The 16037-nt window shown below is 40.4% G+C and overlaps 1 protein-coding gene across 1 annotated transcript in view; it reads right to left on the bottom strand.

Annotated features, from left to right (window-relative positions):
• The window catches only part of OCA2 (OCA2 melanosomal transmembrane protein), a gene marked incomplete at both ends in the record, with an annotated part of 232040 nt that overhangs the window by 154135 nt on the left and 61868 nt on the right, over positions 1 to 16037 (bottom strand). Inside the window, 4 exons of the mRNA XM_079924777.1 lie at positions 575 to 699; positions 7831 to 7887; positions 10686 to 10751; positions 11989 to 12060. Coding sequence (XP_079780903.1) covers positions 575 to 699; positions 7831 to 7887; positions 10686 to 10751; positions 11989 to 12060 — 320 coding nt within the window. The remainder of the gene's footprint in view (positions 1 to 574; positions 700 to 7830; positions 7888 to 10685; positions 10752 to 11988; positions 12061 to 16037) is intronic.

Raw genomic sequence — 16037 nt, 5'->3', positions numbered from 1 at the left:
AAGCAGGGGAAGACCATGATATGCTGGGAACCATCTTTAAAATAAGGAACATAAAGTCTAGATACAAGTGTACATCCATGACCTTGGAAGGGGCTGCACAATGACAGGCTGCAGCCCAAGCCCCAGGAGGCTCCAGGTGATCAGCTTGTGCTGCTCGGTGAATGTCAAACAAAGGAAGTGGATGGAATTAAAAGGAGCAAAATAGAATCAAACCGAATTTCTCTTTCCCAAAGTTGCCTTTCAAGGCCTTGCCAGGTCCAATCCTTCCACGAGGAGCCTGCCAGAGCAGGACAGCAGCCCCACCTCCCACTCTCTGGCTGAGTGCCCCACGGAGCCCATGGACCAGAACTCCTGGCCCCTGATGGTCTGTACCAGAGTACACAAAGGCCCATGTGTGCTGACTTCTGCAGCATTTCTGCAACCACCACTGCCACTGTCACAGCCGTGCACACAGAGCCACAGTCCCAGTGGGTGTGCAGGCCGGACCCAAGCACACGGGTGAAGGGCAAGGTCAGCAGCCAGCATGCGCTGCTGTGAGCCTGGCCTGATGCCCACACGGTGCCACTTTGCCTACCTTATGGTCACGGGAGTGAAGAGGAGCGCTGTGGTGACGTTGTCCAGGAAGGCAGAAAGGACGGCGACAATGAGACACAACATGATGATCATGGCCCACACTCTTCCCCGGGACAGTTTGTATGCCTGCAGTGCAATAAAGAACAAGCCAGGATCAGCAGGGTCAAAGAACAGATGCAACATTTCATTAGGGTCTCTAAAACTAAGGTCTAAATAAACATTGCATGGAGGATTAAAACTTAGACCCACAAACTCCTAAATCTGCTGAGATGAGGCAGTAATGGCTGGACCTGGACGTTCTAAATCCACCCTGGCCTATGTTCCTTCCCTCAGATTCTCCTTCTCGGTGCCCTGTGGTGGTCAATCTGTCACAAGGTGACGGCCTGTCACCCCTGCATCCCCTAGTCTTTTACACATTCCTTTTGGTTGGACAGCTTGGGCTGTGAATTTGGGATCCACCTGACCCTAGAGTCTGCTGATCTTTGGAGATCTAGGGATTACTTTCAGTACCAAGGTATTGTGAGGAAGAGGCCACATAGTACCTGGGAGGTGCAAGGTGGTGCACAAAGATGGCAAAAATCACAGAATTGTTCTATCATTCAAGCTTTGGAAAGGACTTTGTAAAGTAAATATTTTTTAAAAAGAAATTTTCAGTTTCAAATTTTAAAAAGTCAAGCCCAGCACTAGTCTTTTTTTAGCAGAGCACAAGATGTCTTCCTGCCAACCCTGAGTAATAGGACCAATACAAATTCTTTGTTTGTTTTTGTAACAGATTTATTGGAGTATAATTGTTTTAAAAGGTTGTGTTAGTTTCTGCTGTATAATGAAGTGAATCACCTATATGTATACATATATCCCCATATCCCCTTCCTCTATTTTTTTTTTTTTTCCGGTACGCGGGCCTCTCACTGTTGTGGCCTCTACCGTTGCGGAGCACAGACTCAGGACGCGCAGGCTCAGCGGCCATGGTTCATGGGCCCAGCAGCTCCATGGCATGTGGGATCTACCCAGACTGGGGCACGAACCCGCGTCCCCTGCATTGGCAGGCGGACTCTCAACCACTGCACCACCAGGGAAGCCCTCCGCTTCCTCTTGCGTCTCCCTACCACACTCCCTATCCCATCTCTCTAGGTGGTCACAAAGCACCAACCTGATCTCCCTGTGCTATGCAGCTTCTTCCCCCTAGCTATCTATTTTATATTTGGTAGTGTATATATGTTAATGCTACTCTCTCACTTCATCCCAGCTTACCCATCCCTGAGCTGTGTTCTCAAGTCCATTCTCTACATCTGCATCTTTATTTCTGTCCTGCCTCTAGGTTCTTCAGAAAGATTTTTGTTTTGAATCCTATATATATGTGTTAGCATACAATATTTGCTTTTCTCTTTCTACTTGCTTCACTCTGTATGACAGATTCTAGGTCCATCCACCTCACTACAAATAATTCAATTTCATTTCTTTTTATGGTTGAGTAATATTCCATTGTATATATGTGACACATCTTCTTTATCCATTCATCTGTCAATGGACACTTAGGTTGCTTCCATGTCCTGGCTATTGTAAATAGAGCTACAATGAACATTGTGGTACATGACTCTTTGAATTATGGTTTTCTCAGGGTATATGCCCAGTAGTGGGATTGCAGTGTCATTTGGTAGTTCTATTTTTAGTTTTTTAAGGAACCTCCATACTGTTCTCCATAATGGCATTCCCACGAACAGTGCAAGAGGGTTCCCTTTTCTCCACACCCTCTCCAGCATTTATTGTTTGTAGATTGTTTGATGATGGCCATTCTGACCAGTGTCACATAATAACTCATTGTAGTTTTGATTCGCATATCTCTAGTGATTAGTGATGTTGAGCATCCTTTCATGTGTTTGTTGGCAATCTGTATATCTTTTTTGGAGAAATATTTATTTAGGTTTTCTGCCCATTTTTAGATTGGGTCATTTGTTTTATTGATATTGAGCTGCATGAGCTGCTTGTATAGTTTGGAGATTAATCCTTTGTCCATTGCTTCATTTGAAAATATTTTCTCCCATTCTGAGGGTGGTCTTTTAGTCTTATTTATGGTCTCCTTGGTTGTGCAAAAGTTTTTAAGTTTCAGTAGGTCCCATTTGTTTATTTTTGTTTCTATTTCCATTTCTCTAGGAGGTGGGTCAAAAAGGATCTTGCTGTGATTTATGTCATAGAGTGTTCTGCCTATGAGTTTCCTCTAAGAGTTTTATAGTGTCTGGCCTTATATTTAGGTCTTTAACCTATTTTGAGTTTATTTTTGTGTATGGTGTTAGGAAGTGTTCTAATTTCATTCTTTTACATGTAGCTGTCCAGTTTTCCCAGCACCACTTTTTGAAGACGCTGTCTTTTCTCCATTGTATATTCTTGCCTCCTTTATCAAAGATACGGTGACCATATGTGTGTGGGTTTATCTCTGGGCTTTCTATCTTGTTCCGTTGATCTATATTTCTGTTTTTGTGCCAGTACCATACTGTCTTGATTAATGTAGCTTTGTAGTTTAGTCTGAAGTCCAGGAGCCTGATTCCTCCAGCTCCATTTTTCTTTCTCAATATTGCTTTGGCTATTCGGGGTCTTTTGTGTTTCCATACATATGCCGAAATTTCATGTTCTAGACCTGTGAAAAATACCATTAGTAGTTTGATAGGGATACATTGAATCTATAGATTGCTTTGGGTAGTATAGTCATTTTCACAATGTTGATTCTTCCAATCCAAGAACATGCTATATCTCTCCATATGTTTGTATCATCTTTAATTTCTTTCATCAGTGTCTTATACTTTTCTGCATACAGGTTTTTTGTCTCCTTAGGTAGGTTTATTCCTTTTTTGTTGTAATGGTAAATGGGAGTGTTTCCTTAATTTCTTTCAGGTTTTTCATCATTAATGCATAGGAATGCAAGAGATTTCTGTGCATTAATTTTTTATACTGCTACTTTACCAAATTCATTGATTATCTCCAGTAGTTTTCTGGTAGCATCTTTAGGATTCTTTATGTATAGTATTATGTCATCTGCAAACAGTGACAGTTTTACTTCTTCTTTTCCAATTTCTCTGATTGCTGTGGCTAAAACTTCCAAAACTATGTTGAATAATAGTGTTGAGAGTGGGCAATCTTGTCTTTTTACTGATCTTAGAGGACGGTTTCAGTTTTTCACCATTGAGAACGATGTTGGCTCTGGGTTTGTCATATACGGCCTTTATCACGTTGAGGTGGGTTTGCTCTATGCCTACATTCTGGAGGGATTTTATCATAAATGGGTGTTGAATTTTGTCAAAATCTTTTTCTGCATCTATTGAGATGAGCATATGGTTTTTCCCTTCAATCTGTTAATATGGTTTATCACATTGATTGATTTGCATATATTGAAGAATCCTTGCATTCCTGCGATAAACCCCACTTGGTCATTGTGTATGATCCTTTTAATGTGCCATTGGATTCTGTTTGCTTGTATTTTGTTCAGGATTTTTGCATCTATGTTCATCAGTGATATTTGCCTGTGGTTTTCTTTTTTTGTAACATATTTGTCTGGTTTTGGTATCAGGGTGCTGGTGGCCTCATAGAATGAGTTTGGGAGTGTTCCTCCCTCTGCTATACTTTGGAAGAGTTTGAGAAGGATAGGTGTTAGCTCTTCTCGAAATGTTTCACAGAATTCGCCTGAATCCATCTGGTCCTGGGCTTTTGTTTGTTGGAAAATTTTTAATCACAATTTCGATTTCAGTACTTGTGATTGGTCTGTTTATATTTTCTATTTCTTCCTGGTTCAGTCATGTAAGGTTGCGCTTTTCTAAGAATTTGTCCATTTCTTCCAGATTGTCCATTTTATTGGCATATAGTTCTTGTAGTAGTCCCTCATTATCCTTTTTATTTCTTGCAGTGTCAGTTGTTACTTCTTTTCGTTTCTTAATCTGTTGATTGGAGTCTTCTCCCTCTTTTTCTTGATGAGTCTGGCTAATGGTTTATCAATTTTGTTTATCTTCTCAAGGAACCAGCTTTTAGTTTTATTGATCTTTGCTATTGTTTCTTTCATTTCTTTTTCATTTATTTCTGATCTGATCTTTATGATTTCTTTCCTTCTGCTAACTTTGGGGTGTTTTTCATTCTTCTTTCTCTACTTGCTTTAGGTGTAACGTGAAGTTGTTTGAGATGTTTTTTGTTTCTTGAGGTAAGATTGTATTGCTATAAACTTCCTTCTTAGAACTGCTTTTGCAGCATCACACAGGTTTTGGGTCGTCGTGTTTTCATTGTCATTTGTTTCTAGGTATTTTTTGATTTCCTCTTTGATTTCTTCAGTGATCTATTTGTTATTTAGTAGTGTATTGTTTAGCCTGCATGTGTTTGTATCTTTTACAGTTTTTTTTTTCTGTAATTGGTATCTAGTCTTATAGCTTTATGGTCGGTAAAGACACGAGACAATTTCAATATTCTTAAATTTACCACAGCTTGATTTGTGACCCAAGATATGATCTATCCTGGAGTATGTTCCATGAGCACTTGAGAAGAATGTGTATTCTGTTGTTTTGGGATGTAATTTCCTATAAATATCAATTAGGTCCATCTTGTTTAGTGTATCATTTAAAGCTTGTGTTTCCTTATTTATTTTCATTTTGGATGATATGTCCATTGGTGAAAGTGGGGTGTTAAATTCCCCTCCTATGATTGTGTTACTGTCGGCTTCCCCTATTATGGCTGTTAGCATTTACCTTATGTATTAAGGTGCTCCAATGTTAGGTGCATAAATATTTACAATTTTTATATCTTTTTCTTTGTATTGATCCCTTGGTCTTTATGTAGTGTCCTTGTCTCTTTTAATAGTCTTTATTTTAAAGTCTATTTCATTTGATATGAATATTGCTACTCCAGCTCCCTTTTGATTTGCATTTGCATGGAATATGTTTTTCCATCCCCTCACTTTCAGTCTGTATGTGTCCCTAGGTCTGAAGTGGGTCTCTTGTAGATAGCATATATATGGGCCTTGTTTTTATATCCATTCAGGCAGCTTATGTCTTTTGGTTAGAACATTTAATCCATTTACCTTTAAGGTAATTATCAATATGTTTTTTGCTATTACTGTTTTCTTAATTGTTTTGGAGTTGTTATTGTAGGTCTTTTCCTTCTCTTTTGTTTCCTGCCTAGAGAAGTGCCTTTAGCGTTTGTTTTAAAGCTGGTTTGGTGGTGCTGAGTTTCTTTACTTTTGCTTGTCTGTAAATGTTTTAATTTCTCCATCAAATCTGAATGAGATCCTTGCTGGGTAGAGTAATCTTGTTTGTAGGTTTTTCTCTTTCATCACTTCAAGTATGCCCTGCCACTCCCTTCTGGCTTGCAGTTTCTGCTGAAAGAGCAGCTGTTCATCTTATGGGGAGTCCCTTGTATATTATGTGTTTCTTTTCCCTTGCTGCTTATAATATTTTTTTTCTTTTTAATTTTTGATAGTTTGATTAATACCTGTCTTGACATGTTTCTCCTTGGACTGATCCTGTATGGGACTCTCTGAGCTTCCTGGACTTGACTGACTATTTCCTTTCCTGTGGTAGGGAAGTTTTCAACTATAATCTCTCAAATATTTTCTCAGACCCTTTCTTTTTCTCTTCTCCTTCTGGGACCCCTATAATTTGAATGCTGGTGGGTTTAATGTTGTCCCAGAAGTCTCTGAGACTGTCCTCAATTCTTTTCATTCTTTTTTCTTTATTCTGCTCTGTGGTAGTTAGCTCCACTATTTTATCTTCCAGGTCACTTATCCATTCTTCTGCCTCAATTATTCTGCTATTGATTTCTTCCAGAGAATTTGTAATATCTGTTTTGTGTTGTTCATCAATGCTTGTTTGCTCTTTACTTCTTCTAGGTCCTTGTTAAACATTTCTTGTATTTTCTCCATTCTATTTCCGATATTTTGGATCATCTTTACTATCATTACTCTGAATTCTTTTTCAGGTAGACTGCCTATTTCCTCTTCATTTGTTTGGTCTGGTGGGTTTTTACCTTGCTCCTTCATCTGCTGCATATTTCTCTGTCTTCTCATTTTGTTTAACTTACTGTGTTTGGGGTCTCCTTTTTGCAGTTTGCAGGTTCATAGTTCCTATTGCTTTTAGTTTCTGCCTCCAGTTGGTGAGGCTGGTTCAGTGACTTGTGTAGGTTTCCTGGTGGAGGGGACTGGTGCTTGTGTTTTTGTGGGTGGGGTGGATCTTTTCTCTTTTGTGGTCAGGGCTGCTTCTGGTGGTCTGTTTTGGGTTGTCTGTGAACTTAGTATGATTTTAGGCATCCCCTCTTCTAATGTGTGGTGTTGTGTTCCTGTCTTGCCAGTTGTTTGTCATGGGGTGTCCAGCACTGGAGATTGCTGGCTGTTCGTGGAGCTGGGTCTTCACATTGAGATGGAGAGTTCTGAAAGAGCTCTCGCTATTTGATATTATGTGTGGCTGGGAGGTCTCTGGTAGTCCAATGTCCTGAACTTGGCACTCCCACCTCAGAGGCTCAGGCCTGACACCAGGCCGGAGCACCAAGACCCTGTCACCCACATGGCTAGGTCAAGTGAAAGAGGCCCTAAACCATCTAAAGCTATATCCAATATCCAGCTGGGAGATCTGAGCGGCATGGCCATGGGCTCGTCTGTGGTATGGCTGCTGGGCGCAGGCCGGGTTTTCAGCCAGGACCAGTACAAATTCTGCCAGTCAGAACTTGCTGGTGGATTCCTCAGGGTATATGGGGGTATATGTATACGTATAGCTGATTCACTTCGTTATACAGCAGAAACTAACACAACAATGTAAAGCAATTATACTCCAATACAGATTTTTTAAAATAATTAATTAATTAAATACAGTAAAAAAAAAAAAGGAATGTTTATATGCTCAATGTTTAGAAAGTAATCATTGAAATTATTTCACCAAAAAGTGGAGTAGTCAGAAGCTGATGATTTAAAATATTTGGATACTCTGAAGTGCAAAACAGTTTTGGTGCATAGCTCTCAACCTGCCAATTTGAACCCTGTCATACAAACACTCAACTCTAGTACTCTTCTCCTTGATCCTCTTCTTTGGTTATTTGTTGAGAAGCTGAAAGTGCTGCTCAGAGGCACCTAAATTAGCACAGCAACTATGTCCAGCTTTTCAGCAGTGATTTTGAAAAGGAGGACAGAATTTTAAAATATTTGCTTTAAGTGGTAGTTTTATTCACTAAATATGTAATGGTGGAAAAATAAATGTCAATTAATTAATACATAACTATTAAATGCCACATCAAACTTACCTTTACAGCACAATAATCAAAAAATCCAGTCTCTGAAAATATGGCTACTAAAATCATCTGTGGGGAAAAGAGAAACAGGAGACAAGGAGAATGTTTCAGTATTCAGCACCATCCTGAAATGACACCAGAGTTATCCCTTTCAAATCTGATCTCTGGCCTCTGCGTGAAAGCTACCACCTCATCAAGCTTCTCACTCTCTTGATGAGTGTGGTTCACTTACTAACTCCCTGAATCAAGCCCCTTGCTAGTGGGTTTGCACCTCGATATTTGTCCAGGGATATGTGCCCAAGGTACATTATCATTCTATCTGATCTTGACAGTGAACACTGTGTTATAATTACTCTCTGTCTTATAGACCAGGAAACTGGCAGGCAGAGATGGAAGGTGACTCACTTACAGTCACAAAGCTAGAAACAGGGAACGAAATGGGACAGAATGTGGCCTTCTACACCTAAATGTCCACACAAGCAACAATTCAATGTTTTAAGACTTTTAAACTGGCTTAAATTTTGTTTCCTAAAATAATTTAACAGATTTTTATCACCAATTTGATCAAGACAAGCAAATAAGAGTAGTTACATTGAAATGATTATTCTCTGGGTTCTATATGAACCCAGAAGGCCTACTCACTTGTGTTTTTCTACTGATGACACAGTTGGTGAGAATAATCATCCTAGATAGTAACAAAAAGTAATGTCCCATTTATTCTAAGTCTAATCAACCAGGCATTTCAACCATCCTGAACTTTCTGGAAGATTCTCTATTCTACCTCCTTAGATGGTGACGTATCACGTGCTGAACTTGGAGTGAGAAGATGCAGGTTCAAATATCAATTCTGCTACTTAGGAGTAATTTAACTTTGAACAAAAAATTTAATTCTCTGTACTTTGGTTTTCTCACCTCATCTCTGAATGTCTGTTCCTTGTAAGGTTGTTGTGAAAATTCAATAGCATTATGTAAACTAAAGTACTTAGAAAAGAGTGGGCCCAATACTGTCTTTCAAATAAACGGTGCAAAACAAAAGTGCCCAAAAATTAATTTAGACTCAGTACAGATATCTACCTTGTCTAGCATGACCAACAATATTCATCCTAACCCAAATAGCCACTGTGAAGCCATTTATAGAATGTGGAGCTTCACACACCAATGGAAGTTTCATATGAACGTGGATGGGTAGGTCTTGTGTGGTCTTCCACTGTCATGGTGAAGCTGTTCCACACGTCAGCTGCCAGAACCACCCAAGAGCTGCTGAAACTCAGGGACTGGGTAAGTGACTGACATGCAACAGGGTGGAAAAGGCAGGGGCCTAGTTATATAGACTGTCTCTGCAAAGTTCTACTGATTCCATTTGAGAAAAAAAATTAAACCACTCATTTTAAAAATCCTAACCACCCCCAGTAGCTCAAATGTAACTATATTAAGAAGGTAATTAAAGTGAAGCCCTGGGCTTCTGTGGTGGCGCAGTGATTGAGAGTCCACCTGCCGATGCAGGGGACGCGGGTTCATGCCCCAGTCCGGGAAGATCCCACATGCCGCAGAGTGGCTGGGCCCGTGAGCCATGGCTGTTGAGCCTGCGCATCCGGAACCTGTGCTCCGCAACAGGAGAAGCCACCAACAGTGAGAGGCCCGAGTACCGCAAAAAAAAAAAAAAAAGTGAAGCCCTAACCCAGTATGACTGGTGACCTTATAAGAAGAAGAGATGAGGACAGAGATATGCCCAGAGGGACAACCATGTGAGGACACAGGGAGAAGATGATCATCTACAAGTCAAGGAGAGAAGCCTCAGAGGAAACCAACCCTGCCAACACCTTGATCTCAGACTTCCAGCCTCCAGAACTGTGAGGAAATACAGTTCTGTTGTTTAAGTCACCCAGTCTGTGGTACTTTATTATGTCAGCCCCAGAAAACTAATATACCAATCATTTAAGTTTTTTTAAAAACCTATTTTATAAGCCATCTGGTATGCCTTCCTTCTTCCTTCCATAGGCCCAAATGCTATACACTTCAGGACCCAATACATTCGTTCCTCTATGAAGCCTGAGTTCAGAGCACTGAACTTCCTCCCACTCCACCCACAGAGTAGGCAGCCACTTTGGGTCACACCGAAGCCTAGAGCAGCAGGGCCCTCCATGGTGCTAGGGCAGAAAGAATATTAGCAAGGAGGTGAGGGCATGTGGTGACCTGCTTTACACAGTGTGAGTCTTCTAGCCCTGAGAGGAAACACCCTCCTCAAATCACTCAGCTGCTGTGGGTCTGTTCAAGAGTGCAATAGCTGTTCCCACTGCTGTTCAGACCCCTGTCAAATTCCACTTATTCCAGTTAAGTTTGTTTATGGCTCATGTACCACACTAGCCCACTAGTGTGTCTTAAAGTTCCCTTCCTACAAGTTCATTTGGTGACACTCTTCATAGCACACGGTAGAGGGGCCACTTGAAAATGTCTGTTTAACAGCAAATATACAAACAATTACTTAGGGACAATTTCTTCATTTCTTCCTTTATCCATATAATTAAAGGTACTTTTCCAATCACTGAAAAACTTAAATTGTTCATCTGTTTAGGATATTCCATTTTATATTTTAAGTACAGTAACTTTTAAAAATTTCTAAATTTTCTGAATGGCAAGATTATTTCACTGTCAGACAGGCCTTAGGCTGAAATTTTACAGCTAACTAATCAGAGCACCAATCACTCCATTCCTCCTCAGGAGAAATCAGCTAGACCTGCACAAACACTTCTCAATCAAGCCCTAATTGTCAAGCATCACAGTGTCTTTAAGAGTCAGCACTGGCAAAAGAGAAGATCCAAGGTTGCAGCAAGCTTGGGACCCTGTCCCACTGGGAGGACTGTCATTACCATGCCAAACAGCAGGGCCAGAGTCTCGAAATCAATCCACTCCACCACGTGCGTCAGGCTAGGTCTCTGCAATCAAAGCACAAATTTGCCAATTAGTCCTGGGCATCATCCTCCTGGTGATAAACTGTAAATATGTGCCGCCCTTTACAGAAAACCCACTCATTGGACCAGAGTCGAAAGTCACACCATCTGCTTGCCTTTGAAATCAGATTATATCATCACTGAAAAACACTCGTGACCCAAAGCATAATAACGTCAAACCTATGCACTTGACAATAAAAAAAAAAAGCAGATTTATTAAGCCCCATTCATGTCCTTAAGGGAAGGTAGAATCATGGGGGACTGGGAACCCAGACTGGGAACTGAGGGCACTTGGAGAGCCTGGTTGTTGGAAAAGGACTGCACAGTGGTCCAGGGAGGTTCCTGCAGCACAAGCCATGTGCTACGTCAGTGATTTCTAGAATTAAATAACTACTACTACACTACTCCTTAACAATTAATAAAAATAACAGTGGTTTATGTGTAAGTTTTAGGATGCTGGGACATTTTACCCTTAGAGTTAGTGTTTGTTTATATCAACTCTAGTCAAGAAAAAGAAAATAAAAAAACAATAAATAACTAACTGAACATAGCCCCACATAGCCCCAGTTATTATTCTTTGGTTGACTGACTGCCCTTTAGTAGCACTTTTCAGAACAATTCCTGAAATTCTACAGAGTTGCTTTCAATCCTAAGTTCTGTATGTTGCCACCTTGGTCAGTTCCAGCACTACTCCTCAAGATGGAGGCTCCACAGGCCTCCATCTCTAGTGGGCACTTGGCTTCTCTTGCTTCCCTACATTCATTCCAATGTCCCTGCAGGATGGACCACACGCAGACCCTGAGGGGGTGCTATTCCCCCCAGACTTGCACATCCAGGGACCTCCTGATGTCTGCAGGACAGAACCCCAAACTCACTGTCTCCCACCTCTCTGCTCCAGCCAGGATGGCCTCTTCTAGTTTCCATGGGCTGACAGTACATAGGGCCAGCTCTAACATAATTCAGCTGCATGACCTGGGAAAATGCTTGACCACCATGAGTCAAGCGTTTCCTCAGCTAGGGTGGAGAATAACACCACTGGGATGTGTGTGATAAAGTCAAATGTTAATTACTCATCAATGCTGTAAAGTTCATGTCACTAATGGGAAATGTGAAAGAGTATATTTAAAAAGTAAAATCACCAGCTAATGCCTAATTCTTGGACTGTCTTTGAATCTGACATTCTATTGAGTGCTAAGCCATTGACTCAAAATGTTACACTTACATCTCCAATCACAGCCAGCGCTGCTAATGCTGCAAGGGAACCCAACATGGCTGCCAGTGTTCTGTGAACAATCTGGAAAGAAACATAGAAAATTACTGCATTCTAATCCACAGGACATTAAAACACACAGAAAGGGACTTCCCTGGTGGTGCAGTGGCTAAGTTTCCACGTTCCAATGCAGGGGAAGTGGGTTTGATCACTGGTTGGGGAATTAAGATCCCACATGCCACAGGAAAACTAAGCCCACATGCCACAACTAGAGAGCCCATGTGTTGCAACTACAGAGCCCATGCACTCTGGAGCCTGCACACCGCAACTACTGAGCTTATGCACTCTGGAGCCTGTGCACCACAACTAGAGAGAAGTCCACATGCCACAATAAAGAGCCTACAAACCACAATGAAAGATCCCACGTGCCGCAACCAAGACCCAATGCAGCCAAAAATAAATAAATAAATATTTTTAAAAAATAAATAAAACACACAGAAGCCTCTATAGGTATAAGTATTTGTGAAGATTGGCCATTTTATACCATATCTATTAAGACAATAAATAAATCATGAATTTCTTTGTTTCAGAGTCTGGATGCCCTAGAGACACACACAACCATCACCAGTCTGCTTTCTAAAGAAATAGTTCCAGCATAATTAGATGATCCTGAAGTAGAAGCTCGATAAAGTTTGTTCTATAAGGAAGCCTGCAGTAAATTATCATTAATTATTTACCATATAATCCATAGGCAACTGGAGAATTAGTTCCACAATATAAATCAATTCTGCCCAATTACTAAGACTGTTATAAAATGCTTAATCTAATTGAAACTTCAGTATTACCACTGAACCATGAAAATACTTTTTCTATTTAATTATAATTCAAGTGGGCATGGAATTTCTAAGGCAAAATATAAAGAAAGGTAAGGATGCAGAGAATTTGAAAGCCTCAAACATTGCTGGTGTGAATGTAAAATGGTGCACCCTGAGCCGCAGCTGTTACCTTGGACCCCAGAGACTGTTGCCACTGCTGCTAAGGGTCCTGCGTGCAAGGCAGGTCTCTTCCCACACCTTCCCATAAGCCTCTGCAGCCAGCCACTGCCTTCCAACTTCCCTGGAAGAACACATGGCATGCCTTGGGCTCTTGCAACTTCATGCCATCCTCTGCGGCCCACAGGCACTCCCCGCACATCCCAATTATGACTGCTATATCCCTCCCTCAGCCCCAACCTGAGTGAGCAAGGGAGCCCTAATCAGCCACTGCTTTTGCCTCTTCTTAGGTGGGGAGCAGATGCCTGAGGGAAGCCCACACGCAGAGGGGGGGCCAAAACCAAGGCTGAAACCCAGGAGCAGTGTGACCAAAGATGAGAAAGGGAAATATCCCTGTGCAGCTGCAGGAGCAGTGGATTAAATCCCCGCAATCAGCTGGATAAACCCTGCAACTGTGGAATACCTGAATAGACAATGAGGGTTCCCAGAATTGAGGCTGCAGACTTTGGGGGCAACTGTGGACTTTGTGGGCAAGTACACATGGGTCAAGATCATAGTATGAGCTGACCCCACAGTGCCCACAGCAGGTCCAGAGAACTACCTAGGAGTATTGGAGGATTTCCTGGGTAGGCAGGGATTGGCTGTGGCTCACTGTGGAGGCAAGGACACTGACAGCTAAGGCCACAGGAAAATATCACTACTTTTGTTTTGTTTTATTTTGTTTTTCGGTTCTGTTGTTCTTTTTCTTTATTATTATTATTCTTTAATTTTACTTTTCTCTTTACTTTTTCTTTTCTTTTTATGCTTTTATTTTTAACATATTTTTATTTATTTTTTCCTAATTCTACTGTACTTTTTCATTATATTGTTTTTTTCTTGTTTGCTTTTTTCCTTTGCTTTGCTTTCATTTTATTTTTAACTATATTTTACATTTTTCTATTTTTACTTTACTAGTTTGTTGTTTTGTATTTTTTCCTTCTGCTTTCATCTTTCTTTGTCTTTACATTTTTTTGGATAGTTTTTGTGTGTTTGTTTTATGCTTTCATTGCCTTTTTTAATTAGCTTTCTGCATTTGATATGTTTCTGGTTTTATGTTTGTGTTAGTTTAGTTTTTAGTGTTTCTTTTCATTTTTGAAATTGTTTACTGGTTTGGTTACTCTCTTCTTTCTTTTCTCTTTTTTTTTTTCTTTTTGTGAGTGTTTGTATATATGTTTCTTTGTGTGATTTTTGTCTGTTTGGTTTTGCTTTTACCATTTGTCTTGGGGTCTCATCTGTTCATTTTAGGGGGATCTTTTTTAGTTTTGTTGTTGTTGTTGTTTTGTTTTGTTTTTACTTCTTATTTTTCTTGTGCACTGTGTGGCTTGCAAGGTATTGGTGTGCTGGCCGGGGGTCAGGCCTGAGCCTCCCGGGTGGGAGAGCCAAGTCTAGGACGTTGGACCACCAGAGAACACCTGGGTCCATGGAATATTTATTGTTGAGATCTCTCCCAGAGGTCTCCATCTCAAAACTAAGACCCAGCTCCAGCCAGCAAGCTGCAGTGATGACTGCCTCACACCAAACAACTAGCAAGACAGGAAAAAAAAACCCACCCATTAGCAGACAGGCTACCTAAAGTCATACTAAGCTCACAGACACTGCAACACAGACCAATGGACATGGCCCTTCCAATCAGAGGGACACAATCCAGCTCCACCCACCAGAACAGAGGTTCCAGTCCCCTCCACAAGGAAGCCTACACAAGTCGCTGGACCAACCTCACCAACTGGGCACAGACAACAGAATTAAAAGGAACTACGACTCTACAGCTTGCAGAAGGAGACCAAAAACACAGTAATTTAAACAAAATTAGGAGACAGAGAAATATGCAACAGATGAAGAAGCAAGATAAAAACCCACCAGACCAAACAAATGAAGAAGAGATGGGCAGTCTAACAGAAAAAGAATTCAGAGTAATGATAGTAAAGATGATTCAAAATCACAGAAATAGAATGGAAAAAATATAATAAACATTTAACAAGTAACTAGAAGAACTAAAGAACAAATAAACAGTGATGAACAACACAATAACTGAAATTTAAAATAGCCTAGAAGGAACCAATGGCAGAATAACTGAGGCAGAAGAACAGATGAGTGACCTGAAAGATGAAATGGTGAAAATAACTGCCAAGGAGCAGAAAAAGAAAAAAGAATGAAAAGAATTGAGGACAGTTTCAGAGAACTCTGGGACAACATTAAATGCACCAACATTCAAATTATAGGGGTCCCAGAAGAAGAAGAGTAAAAGAATGGGGCTGAGAAAATATTTGAGAGACTATAGTTGAAAACTTACCTACCATGGGAAAGGAAATAGTCAATCAAGTCCAGGAAGCTCAGAGAGTCCCATACAGGATCAGTCCAAGGACAAACATGCCAAGACACATATTAATCAAGCTATCAAAAATTAAATACAAAGAAAAAATATTAAAAGCAGCCAAGGAAAAGCAAGAAATAACATACAAGGGAATCCCTGTAGTGTTAACAGCTGATCTTTCAGCAAAAACTCTGCAAGCAAGAAGGGAGGAGCAGGATGTATTTTAAATGATGAAAGGGAAAAACCTACAAACAAGATTACTCTACCCAAAAAGGATCTAATTTAGATTGGACTGGAGAAATTACAACCTTTACAGACAAGCAAAGTTAAGAGAACTCAGCACCACCCAACCAGCTTAACAACAAATGATAATGTAACTTCCCTAAGTGGGAAACACAAGAGAAGGAAAAGATCTATAAAAAAAAAACCCAAAACAATTTTTTAAATGGTAATAGGAACATATATATCAATAATTACCTTAAATGTAAATGGATTAAATGCTCCAACCAAAAGACAAAGACTGTCTGAATGGATATAAAAACAAGACCTGTATATATGCTGTCTACAAGAGACCTACTTCAGCTCTAAGGACACATACAGACTGAAAGTGAGGAATGGAAGAAGATATTCTGTGCAAACGGAAATCAAAAGGAAGCAGGAGTAGCAATACTCATATCAGAAAACATGGACTTTAAAATAAAGACTATTACAAGAGACAA

This window comes from Stenella coeruleoalba (genome assembly GCF_951394435.1).
Source record: "Stenella coeruleoalba genome assembly, chromosome: 6".
NCBI lineage: Eukaryota > Metazoa > Chordata > Mammalia > Artiodactyla > Delphinidae > Stenella > Stenella coeruleoalba.
The sequence above is the reverse complement of the archived record's forward strand: the minus strand, read 5'-3'. Positions and strand labels throughout refer to the sequence as shown.